Genomic DNA, 12500 nt, shown 5'->3' with positions numbered 1-12500 from the left:
GTGGTTACTTTAAAGGGGTACAACGAGCCAAAAATGCGGAAAAGACAGTAGTATTTTTAAGAACAACGTTGTTGCAATGTTTAATATCTGGAAACGTCCTCGTAGTGGAAACGTAAATATGATAGAGGTTTCTACGCTTTCGAAAAACCGGACCTAGTCAAATGGGGTAGGATGGCGGGAACAGTTTGGCGGGAACTCTGTCCTTGCGATCTTTTCGAATTAACCAATGAACACACGCTTCAAAACGTAAGAACCAATAAGATTCATAGTGCCCTTGTTACAGCGTTTCTTCTGGCGTAAGTGAATTTTGGCGTCACTCTAGTTTGAGAATTTTCTTGTCGCAAACAGATTATTTTCGCAGTTGAAACTTTCACCGAAAGCTTATACCAATAGAGTCAACATCTGGAGTTCATCAAAATCTGAAAAAAAGCTCATTTTCATAGTCTTTTATAGGTAAGCTTTCTTTCAGAGAAGGTTTGTTTGAGGCATTTCGTTTGGAACGACAGGAGAAGTGGGTCGCCAATATTTTTTGTTTTTGTACGCACATCGCAGTACTAGCAATATTTAACTTTACCAGGTAGCTGACTGAATTGTTATCTGCAAGAAATATTTAACAAGAGAGTTTTACCCGAATTTTATCGTAATAGGTGTCCACTTTAATCTGAAACCCGGGCCAAAGGGAAGCACTTTTACAAGTTCAATCTCCGACGAGAGTCTGAAAGATCCTTCAAGCAGTTTTTCTTTCAAAGCTATTGAGGTAAGAATAATGAAAGAGTGCTAACTTTTATTTTCCTAGAATTTTACAGCGTTAAGTACAGAATTATACCAACTCAAGGCATTTTGTCTTAAGCTTACTTATCGCCAAAAAGGTCGTTCTCAGTGTGGTTTTGAAGCGAATTTTTATTGAACAGTTTCATGGGCTTATTAAGCTCAATTCAGTGATTAATTTTACGCTGAAAGGTCTTTTTCAAACAACAAGAAGAATATGAAGTTTTGCAGATACATAAATAGACGCAGGGATTAAATTTAAAAAAAAAAAAGTGTCAGTTTACCAGAAAACCACGGATTATTAGTCCAAGTGATAATTATCTTTTGATTTAATTGTAAGAGATCGAGTACGAAAAGGAGTTCTCAAGTAAACTTAACCTCCTATTGACAAACAACTTTTGTAACTTACTCTCTTAATCTGGAAATCAAGAAATCGAGGAATAGTAATCTTCCCATGCGAGTGGTTTTAGAAAGTAGAATGAAGCTTAAATATTCGTAGCCAAGACAACGTAGTGTTCTTGGCCGTATTTAGGCTTCTTGATATCACTTTGTCTATATGTAGCATCGCTTTCGTCCGGCAACACGAAGCGTCAAAACGACAAGACAAGGATATCGTCCCTAACCCTAACCCTAACCCTAACCCTAACCTAACCCTAAAATGTTAAAAGAGTGCTTCGACTTAATCACTGAAACAAGCGCTTAGGCTTAATCAGTAAACGAGTGCTATATTCTTCAGACGATCTCATAAAAAGTGTAGTTGACCAAACCGTAAATTGAAAGCTAAAATGTTAAAGAGTGCTTCGATCTAATCACTGAAACAAGCGCTTAGGCTTAATCAGTAAACGCAGGCTCTATTCTTCAAACGATGTCGTAAAAAGTGTAATTAACCGAACCGTAAAATGAGAGCTAAGAGTGCTTAGGCCGTAAGTGACTAGCCACGGACACTTACCAGATTTCGCTTTCTAGTTTTCTTCAGTTGACATATTCCGTGATCACCAATTTAAATTGGTAGCTACGCGTAGCCACGCGTAGCCACTCTCCGTAGCCGGCTACGCGTAGCCGGTACACGTAAATAAGAAAAAGTCCCGGGGTATTCTGCAATTTAGCCGAACTTTCTAAAGATTAGGATACAATCTTCGTGAGCAAGTGACCATATTCAAATCGATGTTGTTTAACTACTTACACGATGGATGAAACCGCATCGTTTTCAAACGCTTCATTTTAAACAGCATTTTCGAGACAACCCACGCTTAGTGCTGTCAGTTTAAATAATAGATTCTCTGTATGTGACTGGCTGGCTTGACCGTCTGCTTCTTTTGTAACTGGCTACAAGTTTTTTTTAGTTTCGTATGTCTGATCTTTATTTACAGAGGTAGACGGTCTGATGACCAGAGAATGAAGACACTTCTCTTGCTTGGGAGTCTTTTTTATCTTGTTTATAGCTCTGAAGCAAAAACTTTCAAAATGGGGATAATGCTACCATTCACTGGTGCTTGGCCTGGGGGCCAAAAGATGGCTTCAGCACTGTTAATTGCAATGGATAAAGTTAACGATGATCCCTACTGGCTTCAGGGACATAACTTGAGCTACGGGTTGAAGGACGGACGATGTGAGGCAAAAGCTGCTCTTGAATCTATTGTTGACTTCTACGTCAATGAAGACCCAAAAGTTGATGTATATATAGGGCCCGGATGTTCGCCAGGATGTCTTCCTGGTGCTTTCATAGCAGCCCACTGGGATATTCCAATGATATCTTGGGGATGTGGCGCAACTTCATTATCAGACAAGACTTCGTACCCATACTTTGTGCGAACAACTGGTACCTTCACGGGTGTGGGAGATCTTATGAGAGCATTTATGGAACATCACAAGTGGAAGCGCGTTGGCATTATGGCCTCAACGGACATTTTTTTCTCGTCTACAGCCAATAGTGCAAAGGTCAAGTTAGAGGAAGATGGCAAGTTTCTTGTTCCTTTTTTCGGCAGTTTCGATTACGGAAACACTGATGACGCTAAATTCAGATCTATGGTATCTTCTATGGCCACCAAATCAAGAAGTAAGTACTAAAGTTTACTCTACTTTTTATCGTTACAGTTATACCCGAAACCAAAACGATTACATAGAAGACGTTATTTGTGGAAGATTAGCCGTGTTTATTATCTTTTATATCATTAGTGAAGACCATAATCATCCGACCGTTTGGACCGGCTTCCTTTAATTATGTGGGAAAGGGAGATTGAAAAAAGGGACAAGTATCCCTCGTCACTTTGGTGCATTGTTTTCCACTTGTAACAGGGAAATCATCCCCTTGCCTTCCCTAGGAATCGGACTTGTTGTAGACCTGTACTCTTTTGGTTCCACGATTCATTGATTTTCATATTTCCCTCTTTCTTTTCTTTTTATAGTTTTTTTGTTTTTGTGCTACGGGTCTGCTCTCAGAAAACTGATGCTTGTTATGCATGATCTTGGCTTGCTGAATGGTGATTATGTGGCAGTTTCACTGGAATTGATGCCAGATTCTTGTAAGGCAAACGATGACAGGGATGAAGAGGCTTGCAATGCTTATGAAGGGCTTCTTGATATCAGTTTATACGTTCCAGATTCAGAAGATTACGAAGCTTTTAAAACTACTGTGTACAATAGGATGCCTGAAATGAACTATACCATGAATTCGCCAGACGAGGTAAGCAATGGATTAAAGTGTGAGCTAAAATCGCCTAAACTGGAAATAAAGCTGTAAAGCTACTCGAAATATCAATGTAGTAGTGTCAAGACAAGTCAGAAAGGAAAACTCCTAACTTTTCTTTGCGGTTCAAGGCTTTAAAACGTCGCGTGCTTAAGCGAACTAATATATAAAAGACAATGCAAACTGAAGTGATCTCTTGGCTCGCGGCGATTTCTTATTAGTGATATATTCCAACCGGCTTCTTGGGCCGGGCAAGGTTAAAAAAAATTTCGCTCGCTCGCGGAAATAATCAGACTGCATTATTTTCGAATTTCTGCCTGCTTGCATGTGTTCTGAGTAAAATGAAAAAAAAAAGGGATAATCCACAAAAAGGGGAACCTACCATCACGGTTTAAATTAACGTTAGTTAACCTGTAAAAGTAGCTTATGAAAGTAATCGCCTTTAAGCAGCATAGATGTCCACACTAGCTTCAGCTTTAAAGTATGACTTTTGAGAGATTTACAAGTATGTTATTCGTTTCTCTATTTTCCCCTTGTGACCACTGACCGTCCCGAAATAAATATCATGATGGACACGATTGCTGGGAATTGATTGCTCAGACTATTTAACTATTAGACCCGTAGCCCGCAAAGACTACGGGTCAATAGCCCATGAGGCGAAGCCGAATGGGCTATCGACCCGTGGCCCCCAACTAGTTTTCTGTCCGACTAGTTGGGTGATACTAATTACTAATAGTTGTTTTTGCATTAACTGTGTATTTACTTTTCTTGTAACTGTTTAAATTTGCAGACCAACTTATATGCTTCATATCTCCATGATGCAATTATTTTGTATGCGCTTGCACTGAATGAAACATTAAACGAGAATGGCAACATCCCTTCCGGAAAAAACATTTCGAAGACAATGATTGGAACACAGTTTGAGGGTAAGTTTATCTAAAACTGATTTTATAATACCACAAAGTGAGCAATTACGATTGATGTTATTGAAAAGAAGTATTACAATCCCAGTTGAATCTTTAGGGCGATGTCATTTTGGGGCTGCTTATTACGACCTATTACACGGTGGAAGGATGACCGTGGCCCTAGAACTATTAGGGAGCTTAAAGCAAAGACGAGGGCAACGAGAACGTCATCTCAAAATAAAATACACGTTATTGTGATCACTTCGAGACTATCTGAGCCTTTTTAATATGACAAGGGTGTGATAGTTCCTCAAAAATGACATAATTAATAATAACTAGACGCTCCATGAGCGTACACTGGGTTGCCTGTGGTACGTGTTACTAAAAAACAGAAGGGACTGAGTTGGGTGGTATTGGCCTTTCCGAAATTCAGCAGGGAACTGGGGCGAGTTTCAAGTTTTAACTAATCGATAAACTGACACTGCTACATGAAAGATCATGTTGGGATTGGTCATACAAAGTATTATGGTTATGGACCTTGAAACATGTTTCAAAATCCATACAGGCGTCTCTAATTTTGATACAGCGTCCCCCAAAACCATATAAACTCTTAATTAAAATGTTTATGATTTCCGTGATACTCTTTAAAATGGGCAAACATAGCGATTTTCATCGCAGCTTCTTTCAAATTGTAGGTACATGACGGGATTTTACAGTCACTAAACTGATAAAAAAAAATTAGAGTTTATATGGTTTTGGGGGACGCTTTGTCAAAAATAGAGACGTTTGTATGGATTTTGAACCATGTTTCAAGGTCCATAACTTGATCTCTGTTCACCCTAAAAGCACCATACTTGGCCAAATGACCAATCTCAACATGATCTTTCATGTGGTAGTGTCAGTTTATCGATTAGTTAAAACTTGAAACTCGCCCCAGCTCCCTGCTGAATTTCGGAAAGGCCGATTGAACTGCAGCGTTCCAGGCAATTTTTTCAAGTCGGGGGTCATTAAGACCATTTAATGGGTCACTCAGAAGTCGTACCAGCAGAGGCCCTTTGGCTCACACGTTCATACGACGAAAAAGGTATTTTTCTGAGGTTAAAAATCTGGCTACCAGCCTATTAATCATTTGTCAGAAAGAAAAAATTCCTGTCATCTTTAGATATTACGTACGTGTGGTAGTGCAGTAACACAGCGCTTTACTCCATATTGTCAACTGAGCTGCGTTTTGTCTTCCAGGAGATTCAAGTTGTCTTTGCGTAATATGTAGCTCTAATAGTACACGATATTGTTTTGGTATTGTATAACATTGTAGTGTCATGGTAGAAGTCTTACGTAAATAGCCCCCTCCTTTATTTTACAATGATAGTCTGTTTTGTAAAATAAAAGAGACCTTCTTTATTCAAGAGCTTGCGCCAGCTTTCAACGTCAACGTCGGAAGTGAAAAGCTGATGCTTTATTAATCTTTTCTGTTTTTATTATTCTTATATATTTTTCTGTGAAGTATTTGCTTAATCTAGGTTCCAGTCCCCTCATCCGCTTTGTTATATATAAATAGCTGTTTTAAATTTCAACGGTTACTTTTGAAAATGTATGTAGAGCACATACGAAATGTCAAACCATAATCAAAATGAACAAGTTCAATATGTTTATCACTGCTGTCTGTGTCTTATTTTTGATCAAACTACGATGGCCCAAGAACAAAAGTATTTAAATAAATATTGATACACAGTTTTAGGAAGAGCACAAGGAAGTTTTCAGGACGGTCGATCGAGAATAAAGTTTACGACATGGAAACGACATTAGTTTTGAACCGCGAATATAAAAAGTTGCCATCAACGAAAAACACTTTATGAGATTTTTGCTACGTTCAATTTTGTTATTGTACTTTTGGCTGCACAAGTAAATCGCAAAATCGAAAGTGACATCGAATTCAGCGGGCGCCTTGATCAAGTTACCGCGGCATGTTTACTCGCGAACAGTGAAGCATCTGTGTCAAATGATAGCAAGATACCGGGTTTTTGTTACTTTTCTTTTTCTTTCAAGTGTTATAAAGTTTGACAAGAAATGTGCGAATTCAACACAAAGATCACAATCGCCCAATTATTGAGGTTGACCATTGTTTCTGCAAAGTCAAAAATTTACTCTCCAAGACGAGGTTATTTACCACCAGGTAATTTCGTCGTTTTGGAAATAGCAGCAACTTTATTATTCACGGTCGGGAAATAAAAATTAGCCAGTACGCTGACGACACCACTCTCATTTTAGATGGATCACAAAAGTCTTTCACTACCTCTCTAAAGACATTAGAATTTTTCAGCGAAGTATCTGGCCTCCGTTTAAACCGTAAAAAAACGGAAGCCTTTTGGATTGGTGGTAAAGCAAATAGCGAGGAGAAACTTTGCCCTGAAATCGAGCTGAAATGGATTAGGGACAAGGTAAAGACTTTGGGTGTATGGTTGTCAACTGACCCGGTAATAACGATGAAAGAAAACTATAACGAAAAGTTTACAAAACTTAAGGCAACTTTGGGCTGTTGGGAGTTGCGTCGACTTGGTTTACTTGGTAAAATAACTGTATTAAAAAGTTTAATAATCTCGCAACTTGTTTATATTCTTTCACCTTTGCCAACAGATCAAAGAGTAGTTAACGAAGTTAATAATCTCTGTTACAATTTTCTGTGGGACGGCAAAGGTGACAAAATTAAGCGTGATACTATGATTAGTGATTATGAACAGGGTGGACTAAAGATGGTTGATGTAAAGATTTTTAGCAAGGCTTTGAAGGCAACTTGGATTAAGAAATACCTCGACCAAAACAACCACGCAAAATGGAAACTTTTTTTTGACCTGCAACTGCAAGATCTCGGAGGTGCTACCTTTTTTAGGGGTAATCTAAATCAAAAAGATTTGTTAAAAGTTGGAAAAGTATCGGACGTTTTCCTGCAAGAAATACTACAAATTGGTCAGAAGTTACTTTTGAAAATTGCATGTCCTCTGTCACCCAGGTACGGTCACAGCCTCTTTGGTTCAATTCTCTTGTACGAGTTGAAAATAAACCAATATACTACGCACTATGGGCTATTAAGGGAATTCAGGTTGTCAGCTATTTAATGGTTAATGAGTCCACTTTTTTATCTTTCTCAGAATTTAAAGACCGTTATAGATTTAAACCAAGTTTTCTGTCTTTTCTTGGCGTCATCTCGGCTATAAAGCAGTTGTGGGAAACAACCAATGGGAAAAACCTAAGCGAAGTTTCGGACTACAATACGTTTAGTGAAAAAGTTCTGATGGCAAATAAACCAAACAGAATAGTGTACCAAAAGCTTGTGGAAAAAAAAAGAAAACAGCCCTTGAATAGTCAGATGAAGTGGTTAGCCGATTGCCTAATTGAACCAAACGAAACTGTGGACTGGGTCGCCGTGTATCGAAAACCCTTCGAATGTACCAAAATCTCTAAACTTCTAGTATTTCAATTTAAGCTGTTTAACAGGCGATTAGCCACCAATAATTTTCTGAAAAAAATAAACTTCATTGATAACGATCTCTGCACTTTCTGTCAACGGGAAGAGGAATCATTCATTCACTTATTCTGGACTTGCACTGTAACGTCCCGTTTCTGGGAAGCTTTTAAGGAATGGCTGATTCGTGACAAAGCTCTTCCTATGCTAGACTTGTCACCATCATTAGTTGTTGGTCTAAAGCCTCAATTAATTCAAAACAAGAATCACTACTTTTTATTTTTGGTCGCGAGGTATTACATTTGGACCTGTAGAACACGCAGTCATTGTGTTCGGGCCAGGACCCGCTGTGGAAGAACGTCACGACCCCCTGTGAGACTAGACTTGTAATGTGGCCACCCTACTGGGGACATTTGTTGTGTTTATATTATGGGGTACCAGAACATGTGCTTTTCGTTCGAGGAATCGTAGTCATTATGCGAAGCGTGTACTAGCAGATTTCGTCAGATCATTAAAGTTATTGTTTACCGTTGTCGAGAGCAAAGATTATTTCTTAGCCTGAACAGAGCACATTGTCCTAAAATAGAAGGCTTCCACCCATTCCTCTCACATTACAGTCCTACGACTTGTAATTGAAAGAACCTAATTAGTGTTTGTGTTGCAAAGGGCTTTGTTTTGTTTTTGTTTTTTTTTTTGTATTGTATGGTGTAAATTAATACCCTTTGGTTTTTTAAGTAGGTAGGGATCGTAAGTATCGTAAGTATTGTAAGTATTGTAGGTAGGAATCGTTAGTATTGTACTTATAGTAAGTATTGTTAAATTAATAAGTAAATTAAATAAATTAAAAAAAAAAAAAGAAAACTTTATTATTCATCAGCGTTACAATTTTTTGCTGATTTTGGGGCTCATTTTGTTGAAACTCAAGCACGCTTCCAACAGACCTGTTTATTTTCGTGACTTATGCACTCGCTACATACAGTGCACTACCACAAAAATCCTCCCGTATCACATTTCAACCCACGTATTGAAAATTACACAGCGTGATATTAAAATTCCGGTCAGTGTAAAACACAAAGTGCAGACCGGGGGTAAAATGCAGACTGAGGGTAAAATGCAGACTGAGGGTAAAATAAAATATTAATCATAAAAACGAGTCATAAGGATAAAATAAAGAGTGTTTGAAACACAATCCTGCAGCCCAGTCAAATGTGCCGGCAGCCGGCTATTTGGCCACCTACAACACAATATCTGCCGCTTACTTCGAATGCACATTTGTCAGACTTGTATTCAGGATGAGGTTGTTTGAAGGTTTTGTTCATCACTGTAAACTATAAAGTTCAAATTATACTAATCAAGTATTATCATTTCTCTTACTATGTTGTCCCCTTAATCATTACGTTTCGATTGCTTACTGCAAGGCTTCATCGTTTCTCAGGCTATAAGGTTTCTTAAAATCTTCCAGTTGTAACTAAAAAATACGCCACGTAAACCCGAGCCGCACACAATCGTTTCTATTGGAACGCCTTGAACGTTGCGTGCTAAAGGCGTGGGAAAGCGAGCCGAACGGATGGTCAGCGGTCATGGTTGTTGCAGGTACAAACAAGATGGCGTACAAACGATCTCGTCACGTTGGCGCTGGGACTCCGCAAATTTCTAAATTGTTTGAAACGGTATCAGGTGTTTAGCCCCGGAAACCCATAGCTTTGCATTGAGATAATATATTGCTCAAATTATTTGAAGGTCTGAAGCCTTCAGTTTAGGTAAAGCCGGAGCTTATCCCGGTTTTCATGGCATGAAGCGACTAGGAGTATTTCTACTCCCCCCTGGATGGGATGCCAGTCCATCGCAGGGTTACCCCCAGCATTTCGCCGGTACCCATTTATACACCTGGGTGGAGAGAGGCACCGTGCGGTGGGAGTAAAGTGTCTTGCTCAAGAACACATCACAATTCGCTCTGAAGTCGAGCACACTAGTTAACCATGAGGCCACCGCGCCTTCAGTTTAACTGACCCTATAATATAATATGAGTCAACTTTCAGCAACTGAGTTTCTCACTTTCACAGTTGAGAAGTACTTGCTTGTACAAAAGTTATCCTTTTTTCCAATAATGCTTCTGGCTGAATGTAACTTTAATTTGAAAATCGAAAGTCTTGTGTGACTCTTCATTGCTGTTATCTTAATGCTATCTAATAGGGGCTCAGTTTACCCTAAAATACACCAGATGCAACCATTTGAACCCAATAGTTTCAAAATTTCCTGCGGAAGCATGCCCCCGGACCCGCCTAGCATGCAAGAAGGTCCGGCCCTTGCAGCAAAGTCCGAAGGCCTGTCCTGCCTATTACTACAGCCAGCTTGCCTACTACTCGAAAACATTTGGACTAGGCTGTTCCGTTTTACATCTGTCAACAACTCACATTATCATGAATACAGGTCGCTGCACTTTTTGGGGACTTTGCTGTTAAGAGTCCATGGAAAATGAAAATGCGATCGTTGAAATCATCTGTGCTGTGTTTTTGCGCTTTCAGATGAATTGAAATGTTCAAAGTTATTTCTCACACTGGTGCATCGAGCGATATCGATCGAATAACCAACAATTTTTACTTACTTTACTTCTCACAGTTCACATCAAACCCTTTTCGAAAGAACCTTGACCGTAAATGATGAAGCACAAAAGAGACAACAATCTTTCATTCAAATGATTCTTCACTGTCACATTTTCATTTTTTCTTTACCTTTGCGAAGTTGACTACAAAATAAATGTAAATTGCCAGACAACTTAGATGCGACTTCAGTAAACACTGTGATGCATTCAAAGTGTTCGATTCCTTCAACATTTGTTAAATCCATAAAAAAAAATTGCCATTTGATTTCAGTGTTGTATATAATACCAAGTTAGTAAAATATTAGAAACAAAGCTCACTTGATATCCAACGGCGAAAAATGAAATTGTTGTCGAAGACCATTACTCGTCGCTTTAAAGATTCCTGATACTTATTTTTCACCGCCTGTCTTGTTCATCCAATTGACGTTCTATTCTTGAGCTCCGTGAGGGCATATTTTGTTTAAAGATCCACTAAAACGCCATTCGCGTTACCAATGACTTTCGACACCACTGAAGGTAAACAAGAATTAGTGAAATTTCCAAGCGTTACCGGAAGACTGTGCAGAGTTGAGTACAAATAAATACAAATAGCCAGACAGCAGAGATCACAGATCCACTTAAGGTGTTCGATTCCTTCTCTGTCTTTGTTGAACCCATAAGTTATCAGAGAATTTTCCATTTGGTTTCATTGTTGTACATAACATCACACTGGGCAAAATATTAGAAACACAGCTAACTTTGATTTCGGCTCGACGGGCGAAAGATTGTTGTCGAAGTCCATTACGCGTCGCTTTTAAGATTCCAGAAATTTATTTTTCACCGCCTGTCTTGTTTATCCAATTGAGCTCCATCCATAAGGGTATATTTTGCTTAAAGATGCACTAAAACGCCATTCGCGTTACAATGACTTTCGACGCCATTGCATTTGTCCTCAAGTGCTGACGTTCTTCATAAAACCTCAAATTTGGCTATTTCACGTTGTTAGGGAGTTTAAGAAACCCGACGGCTACGGCGACGAAAACGTCACTTCAAACTAGAAGTATGAGCTATTCTAAGTGTCTCACGATGTTTCCATCTTGTTCATGTTGTACGATATGGACGAAGTATGCTACAACCAGCCCCGGGTTGCCCGAAGCATGGTTAGCGTTAACCAGCGTTAAATACCATGGAAACCTATAGGTTTTGATACCTCTTAACCAACGGTTAGCGCTAACCAGGCTTCGAGCAACCGGCCCCAGATTGGTACGTACGGATTTGAAGCAAGAGAGAGAAGGAAAGATTCACTGTTATTTGTCCACGTTGTCGTCAAAACCTGAAAATGGTCATTTTAAGTTGTTGTTTTGACGAGTACGGGAGAGAAATGTACAAAAACGCGTGTCGCACATGCAGCAGGATCATTTTTTCCTCTTTCAGCCAATAATCTTACTGCTTTTTGGCGTTGTCGTTGCCGTAGCCGTCGTCGTTTCTTAAACTCCCTGTTGTTTTGCTGACGACAGCAAAGAAATGAACAAAAGTGAAAACCGCACGTGCAGGGCGTGCAAAGCCATTGTTTTTGCCCACTAAATATGCAATTTTGAGAGGTTCTTGTTGACGTCGCCGTTGTCTTTGCTAAAGCTCTCTATCATAGAAGAGGCATCACAGGAGCCCCAAGCTCAGTGTGAGGGAAAGCCAACAAAACTGTAAGGATTTCTATGGGAATCCCGATAAAAGACCTGAAAAGATAATTTTACAAAAATTTGCTCAATTAAAAAGCCTAGCCTTATCGGATTGCCATTGTGGGTCGCTTCTTTCCTGCGTGTTTTTTTTTTTTCAGATTGGACTCGAATTGAGCCATTATCAGTTCCTCGGTTGTCAACGGTCATAATAAAACACCGGGTGTCTCGAAAACGAAGAGCCTAAGCCCGAAAACTTGAAAAAAGTTACCCAAAACCCTCAATTTCGCTAACCCTAGGCCTGAAGTTGGTTTTTAGGCTTAGAGTGTCGCAGTAGTCTACAGGGCTAATACATGCATCCGACGAGAAATGAAGATGTCCGGCCACACGTGGAGCGTGGTTACTCCGTTAAATATGGCGGATCACC

At 39.3% G+C, this 12500-nt stretch overlaps 1 protein-coding gene across 1 annotated transcript in view; it reads left to right on the top strand.

Annotated features, from left to right (window-relative positions):
• Nucleotides 1-647: 647 nt before the first annotated feature.
• The window catches only part of LOC137984326 (atrial natriuretic peptide receptor 1-like), a 41694-nt gene continuing 29841 nt past the window's right edge, over nt 648-12500 (top strand). Inside the window, exons 1-4 of the mRNA XM_068831476.1 lie at nt 648-757; nt 2139-2824; nt 3174-3451; nt 4245-4380. Coding sequence (XP_068687577.1) covers nt 2164-2824; nt 3174-3451; nt 4245-4380 — 1075 coding nt within the window. The 5' untranslated portion in view covers nt 648-757; nt 2139-2163. The remainder of the gene's footprint in view (nt 758-2138; nt 2825-3173; nt 3452-4244; nt 4381-12500) is intronic.

Source organism: Montipora foliosa, chromosome 14, assembly GCF_036669935.1.
Source record: "Montipora foliosa isolate CH-2021 chromosome 14, ASM3666993v2, whole genome shotgun sequence".
Lineage (NCBI taxonomy): Eukaryota > Metazoa > Cnidaria > Anthozoa > Scleractinia > Acroporidae > Montipora > Montipora foliosa.
This window is presented reverse-complemented; position numbering and strand designations above follow the sequence as displayed.